Source organism: Neolamprologus brichardi, chromosome 12 (genome assembly GCF_056152115.1).
Source record: "Neolamprologus brichardi isolate AB-2024 chromosome 12, ASM5615211v1, whole genome shotgun sequence".
Classification (NCBI taxonomy): domain Eukaryota; kingdom Metazoa; phylum Chordata; class Actinopteri; order Cichliformes; family Cichlidae; genus Neolamprologus; species Neolamprologus brichardi.
Window position 1 is genome coordinate 28,216,070 of NC_142115.1, and position 23,287 is coordinate 28,239,356.

General features: G+C 37.9%; 1 protein-coding gene across 6 annotated transcripts in view; it reads right to left on the minus strand.

Moving 5' to 3' along the window:
• LOC102792470 (ADP-ribosylation factor-like protein 15) overlaps positions 1 to 23,287 on the minus strand; it is a 95,118-nt gene that overhangs the window by 67,454 nt on the left and 4,377 nt on the right. For 3 of the 6 annotated variants that reach the window (XR_015719858.1, XR_015719857.1, XM_006789986.3), the window contains exon 1: positions 17,208 to 17,886. The exons of 1 other annotated variant lie outside the window; for it this stretch is intronic. Coding sequence is in view for 3 of the 5 variants with exons in the window: in XM_006789986.3 (XP_006790049.2) it covers positions 17,208 to 17,261 (54 nt within the window). In the remaining 2 variants the exon portion in view is untranslated. Of the gene's footprint in view, positions 1 to 17,207; positions 17,889 to 23,287 lie in introns of those variants that run through there. 2 more of the 6 variants (XM_035907266.2, XM_087849285.1) reach the window with 1 other exon arrangement.

A 23,287-nucleotide genomic window follows, 5' to 3' on the forward strand; every position in this document is an offset into this window, starting at 1 on the left:
TTAGCCATTTCATGGCTCCGGTTTGACAAAAAACTAAAAGCCATCAGAACGAGACGATTTTTATATAGACTGTATGTAACACAACAATAATCATAATATATCTATAATATTGTTTCACTGAACTAGTCCTCACATCATAAGACACAAACAAGGCCCAGCCACGGGGATGATATTAACAGCCTGACCCTGTTGATAACAAAGTGTGTGGATTAGTGTGCGAGATCTACCAAAGATGGTAAATGGAGGTGTTTTAACCCACAAAACAGAAAAGACATTACTTATTATGAATATAGTTGTGGCTAATGATGTAATCTAAACTCAGTATGCAATCCAAAGCTTTCTGAAACCCGTTATTAAATCTTCTTAAGGTCAAATTGCAAGAAACTGAATTTACAAATAACTAAAACTCATGATTCTATCTACTCTTTTGGCTATATTAATCAATACTGACATTTCTTATTTAGTTTAATTCTTGTTTACAACCTACAGCCCAAACTTAAGTGGATCGGCAGATGATGCGAAATGTTGACATGATTAAGAAGTTGAAAATAGGAAGCTGATCAATGGAACTTTAAGCTGTGGTAATTCCTTCTTGTTAAACTCCACTGTAGGACGTGCAGCGATGTGCCCTTTCACTCGCAAACAATCTTTGACAGAGTTCATTCGGGGACTTGGACAGAGAGTTTCAGTAAAGTTATTACAAAATGTGTGGTTTGTAAGACAACTCTCTGTACCGTGTTGAACAGGAACAGAATCCAAATGGGAAGCGCTATCGGATCACAACCCTAGGTGTGGCACTAGCAGTGATGCCAAAGAGAAAACAGAATATTTCCACCGAGATAAGGATCATGAATGATGAGTACTGCAAAAAATGAAGACACTAACATCATTAAATTTATGTGGAAACCTAACATCTGTGAAAACCATACTTCATGTTGTCACAGATCTGGAAGACCTCTTTCATATCTTGCATCCAGATTGAGCGTGTGTGCTCGACAGAGCTTACAACTCACACATGTCAGCAGAACAGGTCTTAAAAGCAGTGACAAACTGAGAAGTTTGCAGTTTCCATTTATCCAAGTAAGTGTTGCCCAACAACAAAAACTTTTGCACATGGCAATATAGTGAAAGGCAGTGAGGCGTCAGAAAGCAAGTACAATCCCTTTGATTCTGTCTGGGTTTGGTTAAGACATCTTGTTGAACTACACATTACAGCCAAAATTCTGACATGACACATAAGCATACACAATATACTATACAATTACATGTATCTCTGACCACCTCAAAGTAGGTACAAGCTGACCACAAAATCCCATTCGGTCTTATACACAATGAAAAATGGCCAGGCTTTCTTGGGTTCCTTTTTCCTTGCATAACCTCAAGATAAAGCATCATTAGGAAAAAAAATAGGACATTTTATATACTGCAAATACTATAAGAAAAAACTGTAGTAGTGTACAATGTCATTTCTGATGTAAAATGTCAATGCACCTGTGATTCCCTTCTACATCCTTCCTATTAATAGAAGCAACAAAGCTCATGCTAACTGATTTTATCTATGGTTTTAGAAGTAAGAGAGCCAAGCTTTCATTCTGTACAACTCTTCTCTCTTACTTCATCACCGCTGAGGTGTGTTTAACTGGCACAGCTCACACAAGAAGTGGTATTTATAGGAAAAAATTAACTGTTTAAGATGCTCTTATTTATTTATTTATTATTTATTTTCAAAGGGTTTTTTATAGGTTTTTATGAAGAGAAGTTGTGAATCATACACTTTACAAGGTTATACAAAGGAATGACAACATTATGCTAAAAAGCCTGTAAGCATACGATTCAGGCAATTTAATACCTGAACATTTGCTATTATGAATCTTCTCTAATTTTGATTTTATTTTATTTTAATTATGAGTCACACATGAACAATTTGTCCAATTGGTACACAAGACAGTACTAAAAAAGAAACCTGAGCCATAGTGAAAACATAAAAGACTAAACAAATAATCCAATCCATTTTCCTTATTTTAGAAACAAACGGGGTTAACATACAAAGATTGAAAGAAAGAGTGGCTTATCACTAATTTCACACAGCTTGTCGTCCTCCTGGATAGTGATAACAGACGTGAGAAACCCAAACACATCAAGTTTCCCATAAATATACTGACTATGAAATTGTTGAGGTCGCTTGGGCATGTCCTTGGAAATAAAATAAAATAAAAATATAACTAGTTAAATGTCTGGATGCTCAGAATTTCTTTGCTTATAGTCTTGACAATAAGAGGAAAAAAGAAAACAGCCGTATAATTGTTAGTACAAATGAGCAGATGAAGACGTAAGAACGGTAATCAGCCCTGAATATTTGTGAAAGAAACAATGAATGAAATGATGCTCAGTGACCGTTTGATGCCATCCGTCAAGTGTGGCAAAGGCCTATAAGGCAGTGATTCCTGAACATGTGCAAATATTTACTGAAAACAAATTTTAAAAGGATAAAATTAAGAAAACTACATGAGATGAGACGCCAAAGCCAACCATCTGGAGGTATTTCAAATCACAGGTCATTCTATGCCGTAACCTTATCCAGCGAGTGAATCTATAAGAGTTCGGGGCGTTTCGGCACGTTTGTCGGACGTTAACCAGACACATTGTTTTAACCTTTGCCGGAGAAGCTTCTGTCTCATTCCCAGGGGCTGGCTGTGTAAAAGGGTCAATGACTTCAATAGGCCTTCATTAAGCACAGTTAGTGTCAACAGTTAATTATGCAAATTAGGGGACCCCTCATGTGGTTTGTGGGTCCCTGGGCTCCCCCTTTCATTGCAGCCTCACACACACACACAAAATAAAAGCACCACCCTGCAGACACACATACTTCATATAGCACATACGTTCACGTACACACAGTATGCCATTCACACGTTACTTTTCCTCCTCACTCATTTCTTGTCAGGAATCAAAAATGCAGTGTTATGTGCTGATATATAAATGGAGGCCAATGAGGCCCCTGAGGTCTCCAGTGGCTTTTCTTGCCATCAAAGGACCTCCGGAAGGTTCTTGCTGGGTGAAGCTGAAAGCCCACCAAGTTCTCCTCATCAAGGCTAGTGAGTGGGGGGTGGCATCCATGCTCCCTCAGAAACAAAATGGGGAAAAAAAAAACTGCATCAAAACAGTCAATTAGGCAAAAATGCATGACAGCCAAATTCGAGCATTGTTTCTGTGATGGTAATGACAGGCCCCTTCCACACATCTGATGTCTGCGGCCCCCTGATTTTCAAATGGTGGGAAGCCATCAGTAATTAATAGTCACACGCTTCGGGCCCCTCAGTTGTGACTGGCGGATTCTTTGTAGGCCCGGGCTAAAAAACTTCCAGTCCACATCTACCTACTTCTTGTCATCCCATCACTGCTAGTTTGTGTCCATCTCCCTCACAAATGGATCCATCACTGCCTGCTGTTTGCTTCATGTACATTGTTTATCAGCCATTTGAGTGGCTCCACTTCATTGTAGGGGGATTGTTATGGGCGCCAATTGTAACCAGCTCCCCCTGAAGCCTCCATCTAAACCCGTTCACCTCCCACTAATTGTGGAGAGATATGGTCTTTGGGGGGTTTAAAAGGGTGGCTAGATGAAACGGCCTCCGTTGTGAACTGAAAACTGTTCAAACACCACAGTTCCTTTTGGAACCGGTCTCTTGTTTGTTATTTTGTTTGCCTTTGCTTTTTTTCCCCAGCAAAGAAAACTTCTCAAAAACAGCAGTCTCAGAGTGATTGTGTGATAGTAAATCAAAAACAGACTGTAAGCCACACTGGTCCAAATCCACCAAGTGAAGCTCTGGGAGCACGTCTCTGTTCTTTCACCATGTGATACAGGTGTCATATACAGGAAAGAATATCTTGCAAGAACCCCATAACCCCACAGCAGTCTATTCCTGAATCATGGTAGATATTTCAACGCCAAGTTGAGCAATGATGATTGCATTACTGGCTTTCATTTGGCTCATCCGGTGGCTTGCTTACACAGCCAGTTCCAAAATTGTTGCTAAACACGTGCTTGGTCCAATGTAAAGATGTCATACAGCGAATCCATATATAAAACTTCCAAAAGGTGAGCCAAAAGGACCGAGCATGGGCCAGGAGACAGGAAGGGTCTGCGCAATTCATTGCCACTTAACTGAGTGGTATGCATTCATGCTGTGATCATTTTGGTGGAATATAGCACAATCGATTTAAAATAAAATAGCAAATTAAAATGGATTTGTCCAACTTTAAAGACAGTGAATCAGGACAGTGATCTGGAGACTAAGCTATTATGTTACAGCCTTGTTTTGTTCCTAGTAACACCCCCCCCCCCTCCCCATTATTCGTTTTTAACGAGCAAACTGAAGCATGTTTGATTAGTCCAGTTAGGTGCCTGACCTCAGATGAACCGATCATGTTTTTCACTTGCTGGAGAAACTGAAAATAAAGAGCTCTTTCAACAAGAAAATAAATAAATAAATAAAGACGGCTGCACAACAGGCCTAGAGGTTCATCACTAGGGCAACAAAACATTTAATATAATGGCTTTATGTTTCATTTGCCCAGTGATTTTAGATCCCCTAATACAAGGGGGTTATATCAAAACCAGCTAATATGGCACAAGGACATAAACCTTAATCCGCTTTAAAATGAGGCTAATCGTCAACATTTTACTTACTATACAGTCACCATTTAATTTCAAATCCAAAGTGCTAGAGTACAAAATCATCAACACCCCTAAACATGTGCAGCTGATACTTTCTACAGGTGTAACAGCATGAAGAAACATTAAGATAGAAAATCTAAGGGCTGAGCTGAGGGAAATGTGTCTCTGCGTGCACATGTGTGCGTGTGCGCACATGTGTGTGGGCTACCACTATGCAAACTGTATAACTAAAATCCCACACAGGGAGCATTTGACTTAAGCCAATAGACTCCACATGTCTGTCCTACTTCAAAGGGGGCAAAAACTCCCCCAAAAAAACAAAACAAAACAAAAAAAACAAAACAGAAAACAACGTCATACAAGCCCGTTCTCATCATCTCCAAGTACAGAGTAAAAACTTGGTGCATGAAGCTAACATTATTCCTCACACAAATAAACAGTTTCACGCATCAACACTTTTGTGAGACTGTTAAATATATTAGTCGCTCGGTAAATGGAGGGTTAACTGTATGTGAACTTCTTCACCAAGTCTTGTTTTCAGCTTATATTTGCTCTGCATTATCCTGACACCTACTGGATGACTAAAAATTGTCAATGCCACACAAGTTAAAAAAAAAATAAGTTACTTTGCTGACACACAGTACACATAGTGATTAAACAAAATCAGGACCCTCTATATGCTTGAGTTACTTTCTGTTCATCCAGTCCTCTGCACGCTTAGAGTGCAACGTCAAGTCTGGGGTCACCTTGATAAGCAGTCATCATATTTAGGCTCAAAGATTTTCTCTGCTTTTATCGACAAGTCTAGTAATTGGGTTAATCAGACAAATGAGAATCTTTTTCCTTGCAACTAAATTGTGAGCAATCGTTGAAGAATTGCCCCTGGTAAATGGCTAATAAATAATTTTATAAAAGCAAAGCCAGTTAAAAGACTGTGCAACATCTTGCTTTGATCAAGAATGTTTCAGCATTACTAATAAAATCAGACTTTACCGGAAGAAGGGAAAGACACACACACACACAGACACACACTAAAAGCCAAGGCTGATGGACAGATGTTGTGCGTATGGAAGTATTGCGCAAAGAAGCTTTCATAAATGACTGTGCACAGAGGGAAACGTTTACTTAGTCAAAGGCAGGAAAGAACAGTCAGAGGCCAACTGTGCCACGATCCATCACAGGCCTGCGTATGACAGTGCACAGTGCAACCTGATTCAAAGGTAGCCTAAGCCCTTCCTGAGACTGGCCCCCAGAAGAGAGAACATCCAACCTAACAATTTTGGATGAATGTGTATGACAAAGGACAGGGAAAACATCAGCATGTCAGAAAATACTGCAAAGATCTAAAGGGTCCGACTTGAAAGAAATCACCTTATGTTAACCTGCCACAGGAAAGATAGGAGGAATTCAAGGTGTTTCTAATTTTGAACGGCATGGGAATAGATTTCAGACTGTAGATGCTAAATAATCTTGAAGAGATTATTAAATCATTTCCCAGGTCAGGTCATCTACCTCTTCAAGTGCTCGCTTTTGTAAAGTCTTCAGAAAACTGAGTGCAAGGAAGCAGATTTTAATACTTTTCTTTATCTAGCGTGACACATTTGTTGTCAAAAATGCCCCATAAACAAATGTAAACACACTTCTTTCACTTCAGTCTTTTCAAATGCAGACAGAACATATGACATTGTCACGAAAAAGACACAGGAGTCTCCGAAACTACAGATGGAGGTGAAACTTAAAATGTGCCACAGCGTCACACTGGGAAAGAGGAAATTTCCATCACCTCCGATCAGAGCTGCAGCTAATACATACACGCAACTACAGCGGAGTCACTTAACCAGAGAATGAAAGATAAGTGTACCCTTTCCTCGAAGACAAAAGCCAGATGTTATTGAGTGTTAGTGGGTTTTAAGTCCAGTGTGAAAGGGGCTTAAGATGGAAAGGAACACATTAACAGGAAAGGAAAACATTAAAAAAGAAAAAAAACATCTACCCACCCACACACACACACACACACACACCCACACACACAAAGCATGGGTAATGGTTTGAGTAGAGTCTTGGCAAATACATCCAACAGGTCATGAAAGAGTGTTTTTGGAACTTTTCACTTCTGATTTAAATGAGTGAAAACGATTGCACACAATAAATAAATAAGAACAAAAGACAGTGTGTGTAATAGATGAAACTTCTTGAATAATACACGTCTTTGGTGTGGTTTCGCATGCTGTTACATCTTGCCAAAAACACCACAAAAAAGTGACCCTCTCAGTTTGCCCTCAGCAGCCCAGAGGTTTTCCATGTATCCTCTTAAAACCAATTTTCTCTTCAAGGAAATCAAAGTCAAGTGTTTTATGTAAAATATTAATCAAAAGAATAAGTTTAATAACCCCAGGTCCCCCTTTAAATACTACTTTAATAACCTGTCCTTTGCTTTCCATATTATTATTAGTATAAATTCAGGTAATAGCAAATGAGCTACTAAGAAACTCATGCTTGTGTGTCTATTTAATGATAAAGTAGGATGTAGTGTATTTCATATTCAAAAATAATAGCATCAGGGGAAATTACCATAACAAACTCAATAGTAGTAAATCTGCAATTGAGCTAATACAAGAGTGACTGCATGGCTCCACCCAGAGGACACAGCAGTAAAATTTTATGAATTGAATCGTGAGTCTCAAATGAATTTAACAGATTTTTTGTGTGTTTAAATAATATATTAAAAAACAAAAACAACAACAACAACAGCAACGTGTCACTTTTGTACAAACCCATCAAAACGTGCAATTTCAAAAGCAATGGCCGACTCTCTCTTGGGTGTCTGTCAAAGACACTATATTAATCAACTTTACTTACTCTCAGATTTCAACAGATATAAGGCAAAGAACATTTAAATTGTATTTCAGGTCAACAGGAACACAATTCTCTAAATATAGTTCTCATTCTGACTGTATATTTATTTTATTTGTAGGTTGGTTGGCTTAAAGTAAATAATTTGTTTGTCAAGCAATATAAGTAGTTTTTCAAATATAAGCATGTTCTGTGATTTCTATTATTAACACATTAATGCATTCCTATTGAATTTGTAGACACATTTAAAGAGCTAAAGTCAAATCAGTTAACTTATTGTTTAAAAAAAAGAAAAAAAGAATTCAAAAAAGAAGGAAAATCCTATTCTGGATAACAAAGCAGCAGCAGCTTCCAAAAACAAGGTTGAAATATACGCTGAGATGCTGCTATTCATGAGTCGACTTGTGTCTATTGGGATATTTCACAATTTTCCCACAAGAAATCCTTTTTGACAGGTGAAAATGATTTGTGTTGTGCAAAACTATATTCCTGAAGATTTCTGTGAAGAGTTGATCCAGTCTTTTTAAAGATATTTGGGAAGTCTCATAAAAACAATACTGATTTCCTCTACTTACATTTAAAGGAAAAATGTTCAACCTAAAAAACTAAAATATCATGACGAGACTCCTCACAGTGGGCTCATATTTATGCATCATTAGGCAGTTACACAGACCAAGTAGAGCAAGCACAAGTAGACATTATGGCTCCAAAGCAGCATTTGACATGATTTCCATGAAGAAGCTTTGAAAATGACTCTTCAAGCAATGCAACTTGTTAAACTTGCCGGTTTTATGCTTCATACACCAGGTTGTGGAAGTCTATAAGGATTGGGTAAAAAGTCTTCAAGCTTTTTTTTGTTAGCTCTGGTTCACAGTTAATGAAGTTTCAAGCTAATTTTCAGTCTTACAGTTCAGTGTTTAGTAATCACCTTCAAACTGTATCTCATAGCAGTACAGTGACATCATCAGAATCTCCAGTTCCCCAATTTGTCATATTCATGGACACAAATATTCCACCCTTACTATGATTTATGCCCACATACACAAATGGGTATTTTTGTTTCACTTTTAAAGGGCAACAACATTCACAGCTGGAGGCTGCAGAGGCTGGTGATTTAGGTTAACAACAGTAGCCACTTCTTTTATGGATCTAATTTCTTGGTTGCCAGGGGGATACATCCCTGTTAAACACTCCAACAGGAAAGAGGACACAAAATAGGCATCCTATTAAAATACATTAGTCAACATAAACCATGCTAGCTGTCATGAATAAAAGTGACAAAATGCATGAATGGACACAAACAGTACTTTTGCAATGAGACCTGAAAAATTAAGTGAGTTAGAATGTCTCTGTCTCAGCTGTCTTTGAGAGTTTCCTACAGAAAACAGCAGAGCATTCCTTTTAATCAAAGGCAGACTTTTATAGACTTGTTTTTAAGTCATTATCTTCTGAGGTTTTCATGTTGTTGCAGTTAGTCTTCATTAAGCTGTACTATTCTGTTTCAATACCTCACTATAAAATGCTGTGTTAACTTTGCAAACCACCTCGCTATGTGAAACAGCTTTGGAACATTAGTCTCCGGAAAAGCAGCAATGTGGGTTTGACCACTGAACTGTTAACTGCCATTTTCTTACAATAAAACGCAACAAAACATAACACCACAAAAAAAAAACAACAAAAAAAAAAACATAAGTTATAACTATCACATGTGCCAACACTGAGTAAAAAGAGGCAATAGATTACTCTTTTTGTAACAGCAAAGTAGTTACTACAAAGGCTGTCCTTTTATCATGTGGTAGTGCAAAAACAAAGACCAATAAATTATTTGTATTGTGAGTTCAGAGAGACGTGCAAGTCAAGCTATAACCCAACTTGACCTGAACTTTAGTAAAGTGTCCTGATCATATGCAGTGCGTTTTAAAGAATGTCTACGAGAGAGAGGGGGACTGTCCAAAAGCAGATCCCTGGATAGTCTTTGTCAACCACAGCAATGTCTGCTCAATAGCAATAGAGGGCGCCATTACCCTTTCTTCAACTCAGCAGCTCATACAAACAAACAGCATGTCCAGACAAGAGTCCTTTACCTCTTTTTCACATCACGGGTGGGAAGCATAAAGCTTGGTGAAAAAGTGCACAGATCTTGTACAGTTCAGATACCCGTGTGACCAAAGAATGGATCCTGGATCTGCAGCATTGTAACTGCAGCATTGTTTCACCAGCACAAAACCATAGGATGATTTGAGATCCGCTGAAATGTGTTGTGGTCACATAGTGGGTTCCACTAGCATTACATTTGAATGACCTAAAGACCCATCCCAAACACCGTACATGTATTTAGTTCCATTTTTTTCCTCTTAAAATGGGTAAACAGTTTTTTACTGCAATGTTTGAAGAAATAAAGCATGTTTTTTCCTTTCATTAATTCTTTTGAAATTACATCAAAACAGAAAAACATCTCAATATGTCCAAATTTGGTTTGTTACCAGTTTTGAAAACCATGTGTGCTACAGATTTATTTTGGCCTTAGTCAGCATGAATGTCCTAAGATGCAGCCAAGGAGCAGGCTGTCCCTCCGGATCACTGTGTGAATATTTCAGCTGTCAGTCCAGAGTTTATTTTTAAGATTTTTACCTATAGAGGGAAGCTTTCTGTCTTTACAAATGATCAAATGTGGGTTTTTGCATATGTGTATGTGTATGCCCACATAGACAAAAAAAAAAAGAAAAAAAAAAAAAGACACAGCTACCAAAATCACTTGACACTTCCTCCACATGAGGACAGAAATATCTGTCCTCAAAGAAAAAAAAATTGGAACAGGAAACCCCTTTTTATGGGATTGTGCCGCTTTCATCACTCATATAAAAGAGGATTACATCTGAGGCCGATAAGGCTTCAGTGGACACAACATTTGTTTGTTACAAGTGTTGTCTAATATCTTCATTTCACAGACTTGATAGCGAACAATACAGAAGCCCCTCAGCAACAACTGTGGGGTTGGCAAAACGATGACCTAATTTCACTTTTGTGGTATAGCAGTAACTGATTTCATTGCTCAAGGAGAGATGTCCCGTATAAGCTGCTGCTGCAATAAAAGAGTCGTCAGAAATAGTAAATGGAGCGCAATTTTCATTATAAGGAATCCCACAGAGATTCCACAGACTGATGCTGATAATAACGGTGAAACGTCTTCTCGCATTGTGAAGGTACCTGAAGTCTCTGTAAAAAAGACTGAGCAAAAATCTAAGTTAATGTCTTCTAAATAAATCCCTTGTATTGAAAAGCCACAAAGCATTTGGAAAACAACACAGCTATAAATGGAAGCACCAGAAGTGGGTGGCAGGGATACAACTATGGCACGCTTAATCCAACTGATGGAAAGGAGTGGACTAGATTTGCATCCAGTTTGAGATGGCACATCTTAGTCAATCACGAGCCGAACTATGAATGACACATGCAGACCTGTTGCAAATTAAAGGTAAAAAAACTCAATGTATTGACCTAGTAATGCACTGAGTGACTAAAAATGCCATAACACCATCATCAACATCATCAGTCAGTATGATTGACTTGGGGGAAAAAATGGGGGGGGAAGGAAACAAAACAAAATAAATAAAGCAATGCATAAACTTAGACAAATACATCACTACCAAAAACACCCTGTAGCTAAACTAAATTGTTCCACTAAATTAGACAAAACACAAATTACTCCAGCTGTGGAAGGATTAAGAAAAATATGTCCCGTTGAATTTACAGTCTGCATGTAGAGATTCTTGAGTTCACTTGCTCTATGGAGTAACAATGATGCATACTAGAAAAAAAAAATGATAGAAGAGAAAGAGCCCTTCTGGCTTGGATTAGGAATTTGCAACCCATTCGTGTATTACAATGTCTTGCGGATAAGCATATTACAATATGTGCTTTAGGGTCTGAGCTGGGGCTAAAGATGGGTCCTTGTCATGTGAGGTGGACAAAGACTATTGTGTAACAGAAAGACGCTTTAAGGCGTCCCTTAACAAAAAGCCCACGGGGAGTGTTTTCAGATTCAAGGGCGATGTAAGGGAGGCTTCTGCAAATATAGGCCAACAGAACAGATTTATGTGGTGAAGAAAAACAGATACATGAGAATAAATAATTTAGTAATTCAAATAAACATACTTTAGCTGCATGTTATCAGACTTTATGACGAGCGCTTTTTATCCAATTGTGTGAACTAATATTACATCCACCCATTTTCTTCCACTTATCCATTTTAGGGTGTTGCCAGTGAGGTGGAGGGCTATAATTTTACTTTTGTGGAACTGCTATTTCTTTTTACTCTTTTTAAATTATGTTTAAAAAACAAACAAACAAACAATATTCAAAACATTCCTGAACCACTTCAAAAGGAATGTGAGCCTGTGAATGTGAGAAATTTTCCTAGTTCCTGATGCACATGGTACACAAAGGCCGAATGCGGCATCGCCCTGCTCTGTCAGCCAATACATCTCATACAGGAAGTTTTTCTTTGTTGTTTCTCAAACATGTACAGCCAAACTCCTGCCCAAAACGTCCTTGACAAAAACAAAACAAACTAATAAGGACTGGCAGACCGTTTTTAGGAAATGGTACTTGATCGTTGGGGAGTGACCAGTAGATACTGTGGTTATTTTAAAGTGTATTCGTGGCCCAGTCTGGGGCAATAGCTGCTCCCATCCTGCCTTTTTAAAAGGACGGAAGCAGTATGGAAATTTACACTGCAAACACCCTGTGTTAAGAAAGGTTTATTTATGGTAAAATAAATCTGTCTGGCATATGACACAATACACATTTCAAGAAATTGTTTTGTTTTGTTAATCCTGAAACGTATTGCAATGAATTCTAAAAAGGTCAAAGCAACTTTTAAAAGTTTCTCATTCACTCTGACACAATTCAAATAAATTCAAAAAACAAAACATGAAAAAATATGTTATGAGATTATGTTAACTGCTGCACAAGTTGATTACATCCAAAAATAAGGTATCTCAAGATAAGAGAGCTTAAAATATGTCTTCCAGAAAACAGGATGACTTTTTCTCTAGGACTATAAACATAACTTCAAAGATGTGAATTGGGATTTCCTGCAAGACGGGAATTATTTTTCCCCCTAAAATCTGCTCTTCAAAATAAATTTGGAGACTAAATGTTACATAGAAAAGCACCAACTCTATGCTTAGGTTTATTCATTGTGTGTCCCTTCACCTACTTACAATAATATAGCCTTGTGGAAAAAAAGAAATAATGCTGTTTACCCTTGCCAAATCAACCTATCAGCATTGAACCAACAAAAAGCCAGAAGACAAAGGATGCAAAAGAAAGTACATCTAAGTACAGAGGTAGGAAAAGGAAGAATTTAAAAAACACAACAACAACATTTTCAATCATTTTTAATGATGATGAATCTAACTCACATCCTCACTTTCAGCCAATTTTGAAACGCCAGCCTAATGTGGATGCCTTTTGACTGTGTCAAGCAAACCAGAGCACCCAAGCAAATATAAGAAAAATAGAAACGCCATACAGAAAAGATCCCAGGAGGGTTTAAACCTAAAACCTTCTTTCTATGATGTGCATGTGCTGTCTACTGAGCCAATGTGCTGCTGTGCATAAAAAACAAAGCAGATAACTTAAATGATATTACCATAAGAAAAGTACTTTTGGTTTATGGGAAAAATACTAAAAAAAAAAAAAAATTTCCTCTTTAGATGAAAATCGATGCATGTGTTACCAGTGTGGTGACAGCTGCACAAATCAGTAAAGTTTAAGAGAAACCCCTCTTCAATTAGTGATGTTTTTCTGATATTTAGTGTGCCTTTATAAGGTTATTTACTTTGATTCTGAACAATTGAACGCATCTACTGCGTCTTACAAAGAATCTCTTACACAGCACCTTAAACAGTTTTCACTACTATCCAATAAAAAGACTTATTTTCTGACTTTGGTTCAGTGAGTCCTGCATTAATGTGAAAGAATTAGTATGCTGCTTCAGGTTTCTTATATGGGCCACCTTGGGTGTAAAGCTGCCATTATCTTGTGCACACTCTCTAGCCTTTCTTTCCAAATTAAGCTCAAAGCAGTCTTGAGCATCTTGATCTAAATAGTGTGACCTGGGTCTGAAAATTAGAAGCAGCATGTATGAGAAACACTTTTCCACTCCATTAAAAACATAATGAGTTAGCCACGAAGTGACTAATGCGATCACTTAGACCCTTAATGGTTAAGGGTCCAAAGAGCAGTAGCTATGGTACCCATAGCACGTGGCCACATACTAATATCCCAGGGCACCTGCTGCTACAGAGAACCTAACCAACATCTACCTGCACTGCTGTAATAAAAACAGAATAGATACATGGTTTGTATTGGAAAAGTTTGACTGAATAAGCAGATGGACATAGAGTGACTCAGCACAGAGGTTTCAGTGAAAATGTGTCCAATTGAAAAGAAACAGGTAACTCGAGATAAGGAAGGCGTGAGCTGATAGCTGGATGATATCAGTCTAAACCTGTTCTCAAATAGATGAATCAGGTATCAGTGACAACATGCTGATTCTGTGAAATTCTCGGTTATTCTCTTTTAACTGCTCACACATCAGCAGTTGTGCACAAGATGCCAGTGGGAGACCTAGCATAGCATGGAGGAAGAGAACAGCAAAGGGTCAGCAGTTTGGAGGTATTTCATGCCTGCCATGCCAACGACCTCTTTGACAAGACTGAAAAGATCAGATGATGACTGTGGGCTTCTCTCCCTCTCTTTTTACCTCTCGTGTTTAGTGAGAGACAGCAGAAGCTATGAGGACATTGGATAGATGTAATACTTGTTGAGGAGCATTTATTGCATTTACAATAACATAATGCACTGTCAACTCTATTAGTAGCATTTCACATCAGCCGTCTCTTATCAGCTTATCAGCTATGGATGCAAAAAAGAAAAGAAAAGAAAAAACGAGAAGACAGAACAACTGTATCCCTAATCAAAATAATTCTACATGCTTTATTATTCCTTTATCAACACACAGACACACACACACACACACCCACACAAAGTTCAAGGAGTCAGTTTTTCCTGTCCCACCACACAGCCCCCATAGACCAAGGCAGATGGGGCTATATTAACAAATTTTGTCAAACAACATGCTCCGAGTATCCATGATGGCACGAACAAACTTACTGTGTGTAGAATTGCTAAGCCTACTACATAAATGTGTTTTTTTCTTTTTTGTGTGAGATGTGTTAGTACTGCTCATTTTCCATTAAGATTGGGTTAATGAAATATGAGTACATTTCTTATTAAAGTGCAGCTGCTCTAATTTGTTATCTTCCCACATTATGTGACTTGGAGTCAGCTTCTTCGCTTTTTTGTTGGCCTAACTATAACATTTTGGTTCAACATAATCGCCCCGCTGACAGCAACAGCAGGTTCAAGTTCAGGTACAAAGCAGGACAGCGGTGTTGACAGAGGAAGGGGATCATCGGACTAACTTTCCCAAGGAGATACAACCCAACACATAAACCCTGCGACCCAGAACAATAGTTTAACCTCAGTTCAACCTTGCTTACAGCTCGATTTTACTTGGACAAGTTCATGTGCCGCTCATAGACAGTATAAGACGAGTACGTAGCTATTGAGACATCAATCACTGGTTTCTTAAGTTGCACTTTGAAGCCTCGAGATCAGTGTTTTCATTATCTCCCTCTTGGTTTCTAAAAAGTAGATATGACAAGAAAGGGCAGGTCTGACTGCTCACAGCTTAGCAATCACTAATCATTAGCCAATGACCATACCACTGATAATCATCCTTTTTAAAGCACAATATGACAGATTTACACTTTACACAGATTTAGACTCAGAATGACCCAAAAGACAGAAACAGACACAATTTCCCCAAAGACTTCGACAGGACTTAGCTTTTGCCACCTAGTGGATTTGTCACAGAATGCAGGTTTGAAGCGCCTCCAAAATGGCTTTGTTTTTCTGACCTGAAAGCTACGTCTGTTCAATTCTGGCTTTGGAGCTGCTATGCTCAATTCTCCAAGGCTCCAGAGCAGAACAGGGACTGAAGCATGGTGGCTGTGGGGGTCGTGTGCAGGGTGGTTCATGATCTTGGTTAGATCCAAGAAATCTTTCCTTGTCACACTACAATACCTGTATTTATTTTCCTAGTGGTTTATTCATCCACCCATCCAGATAGTCTTTTATTTATTAAGCTCTAAGAACTTTATTCAACTAATTTACACTATTTCATGATTTTTGTTTTTTTATGTAACTCCTCTTTGTTATTGGCCATTTTTTTAACCTAACTGAGCGCTTTCTTTATTTCATATTGCATCATTTTTACTGAGCTACTATATTTAGGCTATTTTGTTATGGGTTATATTTAATGTTTTGATTGCTGCGACCCAGTAAATGCTCAAATTTTGAGATAAGTACAGCTTATCTAACAATCAGCTGCAAAGTGATTTGTGATGAGATAAACGCTTTATATGAGAACAGAGCTTTACTGAGGCGGCAGCTGATTACATTCCTCCAATTACTTCGCAAATAAAATATATTGCAAGTGGCATTATTTAATGAAATATTTAATTTACATGTAGCTAAATCTGTGTGGGGAAAAAAAACAGCAGTTAACGTCATTTTGCTACAGATTTCCCTTTGTTAGTCCCAACCCACTCAGTCAATAATATAATAAAAACTTTTCATAATCTGTGTTACAGGAACAACTAGGAGTACAACTGACAATTTGCACCACTTAATATAACTAGAGATTTAAGAGCCCAGCAGCATTGTTATTGTTGTTTGGATGTTGATGGTGCCTCAAGGATTAAGCAAACTGACAGAAAAAAAAAAAAAACATTAAAAGCCAGTCAAACAGCAATAAAAAATAAAAATAACACAATTTAAAAAAAAAAAAAAAAAAGTATTACCAGCAACAGTTGCTACTATTTTAATTTACAAGGTCTATTACTTTAATTCCAATACACCTAATACCCATCTGCTTATTCCCACTCATTTGATTTAAGAATGGCTGAAACGATGAGTCAATGATGAGTCAACGATGAGGCACAACGTTTTAATCAAACAAACGCTTACTGTTAAACACTTATTTCAGAATCAGCCTTTCTGTTTATGTTCATTGAAAACGATTTACCAGCTGGTGAGAGAGTAACAGAGGAGCAGACAAAATGCAATGTGAGTCATCAGCTGCTGTTAAAATACAACTATTTCAAAACATGTACCAAATACTGCAGTGCTTCTAAAAATACGTCTATTTGTCTATTTATGTTAACCAATTTCTCTCTTACAAGTCACATGGCAGTAGAAACTCAAAAACAAATTTGGCAGTTATCACTATTTGAATAATATAGATGGATTCGTTTAAAACTATGATGCACTTAAGACTGCCTGAAGCCAGTTGCTAGGAGCTCAGGTAGAAAAGAGACAATAATCTGTCTTTTTGCTTGCATCCACCTTTTCCAGCTTAATATTATGCCAACATACACATTAGAGCACACTCTATATTCAGTGATCAACCAACCGTAAAGCACTGCAAGGAAAGATTAAAAGCATACTAAAACTAGTAGTGTTCAATCTAACACATAAACACACAGACTGCATCCCTCCTGTTCTCCAGCAAACAAATACCAGCATGTTTGCATCTTCTTACCGTGTAAAGCCCAATCCTGCACAAGGCAAGGGACAGCTGCATGTGCTCCGACATTGCGCTCAACAACAAGTGTAACCCGCGGCAACAAACAACCCAAGCCTCTGGAGTAAGTGAATGGGTGGAGGAGGATCAGGGATAGCTGAGCGGTGCCAGGTCAACACCATGAGTCCCGTTCTTCACCGTGTCACGTTCAGCAGCCCAAAGCCACAGTTCAATTCTTTTTTTAACACTTGAGATTGAGTTTTGAAAGACTGCAGATGAGCAAGACTGACGGTTGTCCAGTGTTTACTCCCTACATTCATTCATAGAAAGAAAAAAAAAACTATTACCACAAGGATCAGCAGACTGACACAAGCTTAAGATTAGTTTGTGAGGATCTCTCTCTCTCTCCACAGAGATTAAGGACTCTCTGACAACTAGGGATCCAGAATAAGACTGCAAATTGGATTAGTCACCATTACACACCCACACACTATGGCCATACTGTACGCACAGCTTTATGGAGAGGAGAATATATTGCTTTCCATGCATGGAGGAGGATAAAAGGATCGACCACTTGAGTCTGCAGCGGTCGTGGGGATTTCAATCATTGTTGTGGAACGTTTTGTTGGAAGTCTGTTAACTGTGAGTCATCTTCAAATTGCTTGCTTTGGTCAGCTCGGCAGTCTAGTTCTAGCTGCTGCCACTATCATCTGACACAAATTTGTAGTTAAAATATAAAATGCTCAATATTAATTCAATACGCTACATGATGAATAATTTCACCAGGAGGAGGCAGGAACAGTTATGGGCAAGAACAGTTATTGTATTGAGTGAAAGTATCTGATATAGGAATGAAGAAAGGTCATGTCTGGGGAACTTATTGCCAAGTATAAAATTGCAAGTGTTACACTTAAAAGTGACAATCAAAACTGTAATTCCAATTATTACATATAATGTTTTTTCTGCAGTTATGAATAGAAATTTTTGCCATGCTCTTTAGTGCATCTCGGGCACAAACACTGATTTATATAATCTGAGAATTTCTGGGTCATTCCATTTAAAGTCAACAAAATCTGAAAACAGTTTCCACCTGACCTTCTCAAAAATCATCTGATTCTTAGCACAATCATTTTAGCATACCTGTCAAATCATGCAAAGTTCATATTGTGAAGCAGCAGAGTGAGCACCAGTGTTTTTTCACCATTTCACAACCATAAGCTGGTGCAGTTTTTCAAGCAAAACGATGATATATCCTTTCATTTTGACGTGTAAAAGGGATTATAGATAAATAATTCTGCTGAGGAAAAGATTCTGGCATTAGACTGTGGCATTTGGAGTAAACCTGCTTAGATTGGATTTCTTTCAACAGAAAGAAATGTTTTTCTGCCCTGAAAATGTAACATGGCTACGAGGTTAGGAGGGCTCACAAATTCTGGAAAAAATAAAAGATGCTGTCAAATTTAAGAGTGACCCACATCTGTACTTCAAGGTCCTACCATTCAAACAAACAAACGAAAAAAATCTTACTTTCAAGGTAAAATTTTGCACGGCTTCATAACATGAAGTTATTGTACAAAAAGAATCAATTTCAGAGGTTGATTTTGTTATGGATTTTTTTTTAAGCCTACAAACAATCCCAAAGTCAACAAAACAACTTTTCATCTAGTTGTTCTCAAATTACAATGTTCTTTTTCTTCATTAATTTAAAAACCAAAGCAACGGTGCAACTTTAGATCAGAAATCTGATTTTTTTGTAAAGTGTTTCAAAAAGTCACTTTCAAAAAGTGCTAAATAAATAAATCAAAATCTTGTTGAATACAGTATATTCAAATCATATGCATGTCATAGTTTTTATAGCAGACACCACCTTCTGTATTGGGATTAGTTATATGACAGTCTATGATGGCCCATTGTAAAGCACTTTATCCGATGATTGTAGGTCAGTAAGATGAACTGTACAATCGAAATCTTGGTAATAAAGCTACATGTATTTAATGGTTTGATAGACCAAGCCATTTATTTATTTTTCAAGTAAAATGAGTATAAATCAAACAACAAACTCATTTGCATTTCCTTAATCCAGGAGCGTATTTTCCCCAGTAAAGAAATGTTTCGTCGTACCCAACGCTATGATATCATTTATGGACTGAGACAGAGTAAAGGAAGTGGAAATCAAGACAACATATCAGTGGATGTCAAGATAAAAAAGCAAGTCAAAGTGCCAGTATTGGATTATGACCCATTATCTTAACAGCAACACTGATCTTGATCCATTCCAAGATACTGATCAGTGGTCCTCTCCATAACACAATGAGCTAAACAGCAGATGGGAAGGACAAAAAACATGCAGGTTTACGATCAGTGAACACCGTAACCAAACTTAAACCCTCCAAGTGAAACCTGACTCAAAACTTGTTGGCTCAAGTAAATGATTAGTCTAATATCGACCGAACAATAAAAAAGCATATACCCTACTGAAACATTTTGAGTTTTCTTATCTGGATACAATAGGTCGTTTTTGTTTGCCTCTGGAAAAGAAAAGAAAAGAAAAAAAATACTTGGCACAGATCTTTGCCAGCGCCAGTGAGGTGTGTAACACGGTCAGACAGGGGACAAAACATCAGCCTTGTGTCACATATGCCAACAAGATATATTCATTCTGCCAACAACTTCCCATCAGTTCTCTTTCCTCTGTGCTTCAGCTGTGAGATGTCAATCTGCCACAGCCTGCTGTGTGCCCTTGGAAAGGAGCTCTTCTGAGCCAAAACACATGCAGGCTTCAATATATTTTCATAAAGGTATGATCCTAATGCTGACTGCGTCAACAAAAGCATGGCTATTTTAAATGTTTTATTAAAAAATGTTGCCTGTTGTACCCTCGTGAAATCTCCAAAACACCCAAGGCATCATTTGAGCTTTTAATTCCTGTAAGCTAGTGGGATCATGTACCAAAATGCTTTCAGTGTAACGATAGCAATCATCAGAAGACATCTCATGTGATCCATGGTATCACAATACAGTGAACAGGAAGTATAGCTTTCCCTTAAGCCTGCATTTGTGAGTTTCGTGTTCTTCACTGCAGGTTAGTTAACTTCAGTGACTTGGAGGAGTCATTATAACTCTGGAAAAGTTTACAAAAACATCTAAATGGGCTGATACTTATACAGCACTTTATATAACATGCCTCATTCACACCCATTCATACAAGCACTTTTTCTCTGGAGAAGTGCTTTCTATCTAACATTTAAACACATTTATATTCCAACTGATGCATTGGAAAGCAACTTAGGGTTGGTATCTTGGCCTGAACTGAAGCAGCCCGGGATCAAACCACCAACCTTCCAATTAACAGATGACCTGCTCTCCCTCCTATCTACCCAACATGTGACAAGAAATATCATATATAATCGTATCGATACTTTATTCCAGACCAAAAATTAACATATTATACATTAACTTTCCTAAAAGTAATGCAGCATTTTACTTCATTACTCCCCATAGAAAGTAATCAGTTACACAGTTAAACATTACTTTCTTGTTTATGACCATCACAGAATATAAACCTTATGCTTCAGTCAGACACACAGACAGAAGTCCCTATCCTTTGAAGGATGTACAATTGATTTTTATTTTAGCATTTGTTTGAAAAGCCAACGACACAAAGCAAAATTGACACACACAGTTAGAAATGGAGGCTACAATGCTACAAGCCTGTGGAAGTTTAGATTCTGACTGCTAGGCTAGGGATGGCATCCACTCAGTTATCATTACTCGCGTTCTTTACTAGCTTTGCGTTAGCATGCTGTTTGTGCACATGCTTGCAAAGAGCCTGTTGTGTCAGCAGTATAATGCGGTTGTTTCTGTCATATCCATTACTCCCTAGACCTTTAATACAAGAAAAATAAAAGTTAATGTCCATGTCACATGCACACACACCATTTCCCTACTGACTGGCTCACTCACCAGGTTGCAGTTGTGGCTATGCATGTCAAATAGTAACTTGTCAGGGAAAGATAATGGCAGTGGGTTGGACTGCGAACAAAACATGGATACAGGTGTTTAGTCCTTCAATAAATCCTTTAGTGTATTAACAGTAAAATGCAAAAGTTTGCTCAAAATTTCTAAGCATAAGATGAAGTGATCTCCAAAAGGTAAAAAGCAAGTAGAAAAAATTCTCACAGAATTTTTGAATGAAAAATGAATGGAAAAAGTACCCTGCAGGTAACTCTTAATAAACTGTGAGACATTAAGAAATGAATTTACACAAGGAAAGGCAAATGCATGAACATTTCAAAGCTTTATAAATACAATATTATACATGACTTTATATTATATATAATGTCATGTATACCCATTAAGTAGAAGGCATCTCACTGCAAAATTAAGCATTAAAGGGTGGAAATTAACATTTACACAAGACTGATGCATACAGGAAGTAATTCCTATGCACTGATGAAATTAAAACAGAATTTAGTGGCTGAAATAAGAACACTTCAACTTTTAAGGGCGAGATTAGAGAGTGAGCTTACAATCGATTACAGTTTAAGCTTGTGTTGCAGCTAGTAGTACAGACAATGTTTTACTGGTAGTTGGAAGAATGTATTCGGTTTGATACCAGCTAACTATGGAAGCAAACATCACAACAGTATGTTTTATAAAGCGGGATAATGATCTTAAACACATCATAAGTGGCTTAAAGTTTTGTCATGGCCCCCACAGTCCCCTGACCTAAATATTATCAGAAGTATATAGACAGGCCTCTAAAGAGGAGTGCATCTAAGATAGCCTGAAGGTTTCACATAACTTGAAGTCTTTTCCATGAAGATTGGGCAAAAATCCATTTAAAAACAAACAGAGAGCTTCTTAGCTGATTTACAAAATCTCTTTTCAAGCTGTATGAGACTTGCCAGTTCAAGTGTAGGGCGCCCCAACCTTAACATTTTTATTCGTAGTATTCGTAGAAACTTTTCCATGCCACTGTGCCCATCTCATAAGTAGTTTAGTTTTACAAACTGCAAATACTACACTAAGGCCTTAAGTTTTACTTTGTGTTACTTTCTAATTATGGTAAGAACCAAATACAGTCCCGATCAAAAGTGTAAGACCACTTGGGGAAAAAAACAAAAAAACAAACAAACATACAAACATATTTTAGAACAAGGTTCCAAGTAGAGCTTCAACATGCAACAAGAAGAAACAGGAGTGAGACAAAACAGGTTTTTGAGCATGTGGTTTATTGAAAACAACGCTTAAACTGAAACAGGCTGTTTTACAGCTGATCAAAAGTTTAAGACCACACCTCCAAAAAACCCGTAAACCCCCCCAAAACAGAAATCAAAGTTCCAAACATGAACTCAGTAATAAGTAGCTCCACTGTTATTGTTGATCACTTCAAAAATTTGTTGCGGCATGCTTGATGCAAACATTTCCATGAGGTGAGTGGTAACATTTCTCCATGTGGTGAAAACTGCCGCACAAAAGGCATCTACTGTCTGGAACTGTTGTCCATTTTTGTAAACTTCCCTTGCCATCATCCCCAAAGGTTCTCAATTGGATTTAGATCAGGGGAATATGCAGGATGGTCCTAAAGAGTGATGTGATTCTCCTGGAAGAAGTCCCTTGTCCTGCGGGCATTATGTACTGTAGCCTTGTCCTGTTGAAAGACTCAGTCGTTACCACACAGACGAGGGCCCTCAGTCATTAGGGATGCTCTCTGCAATATCTGGACATAGCCAACAGCCGTTCGGTTTGATGCCCCTGCACCTCTTGAAGCTCCATTGTTTCACTGAAGGAAAAAGCACCCCACCGTTATGGCGCCCCTTCCAATGTGGCGCGTAGAAAACATCTCAGGTGGGATCTGCTTGTCGTGCTAGTAGCATTGGAAACCATCAGGACCATCAAGGTAAAAAAATGTTTTCATCAGAGAATAAAACTTTCTTCCACCTTTCAATGTCGCATGTTTGGTGCTCTCTTGTAAAGGCCAAACGATCAGTTCTGTGATGTTTAAAGAGACGAGGCCTTTGAAGACGTTTTTTGTTTTTGAAGCCCTTCAGTCTCAGATGCCGTCTGACGGTTATGGGGCTGCAATTTGGCACCCA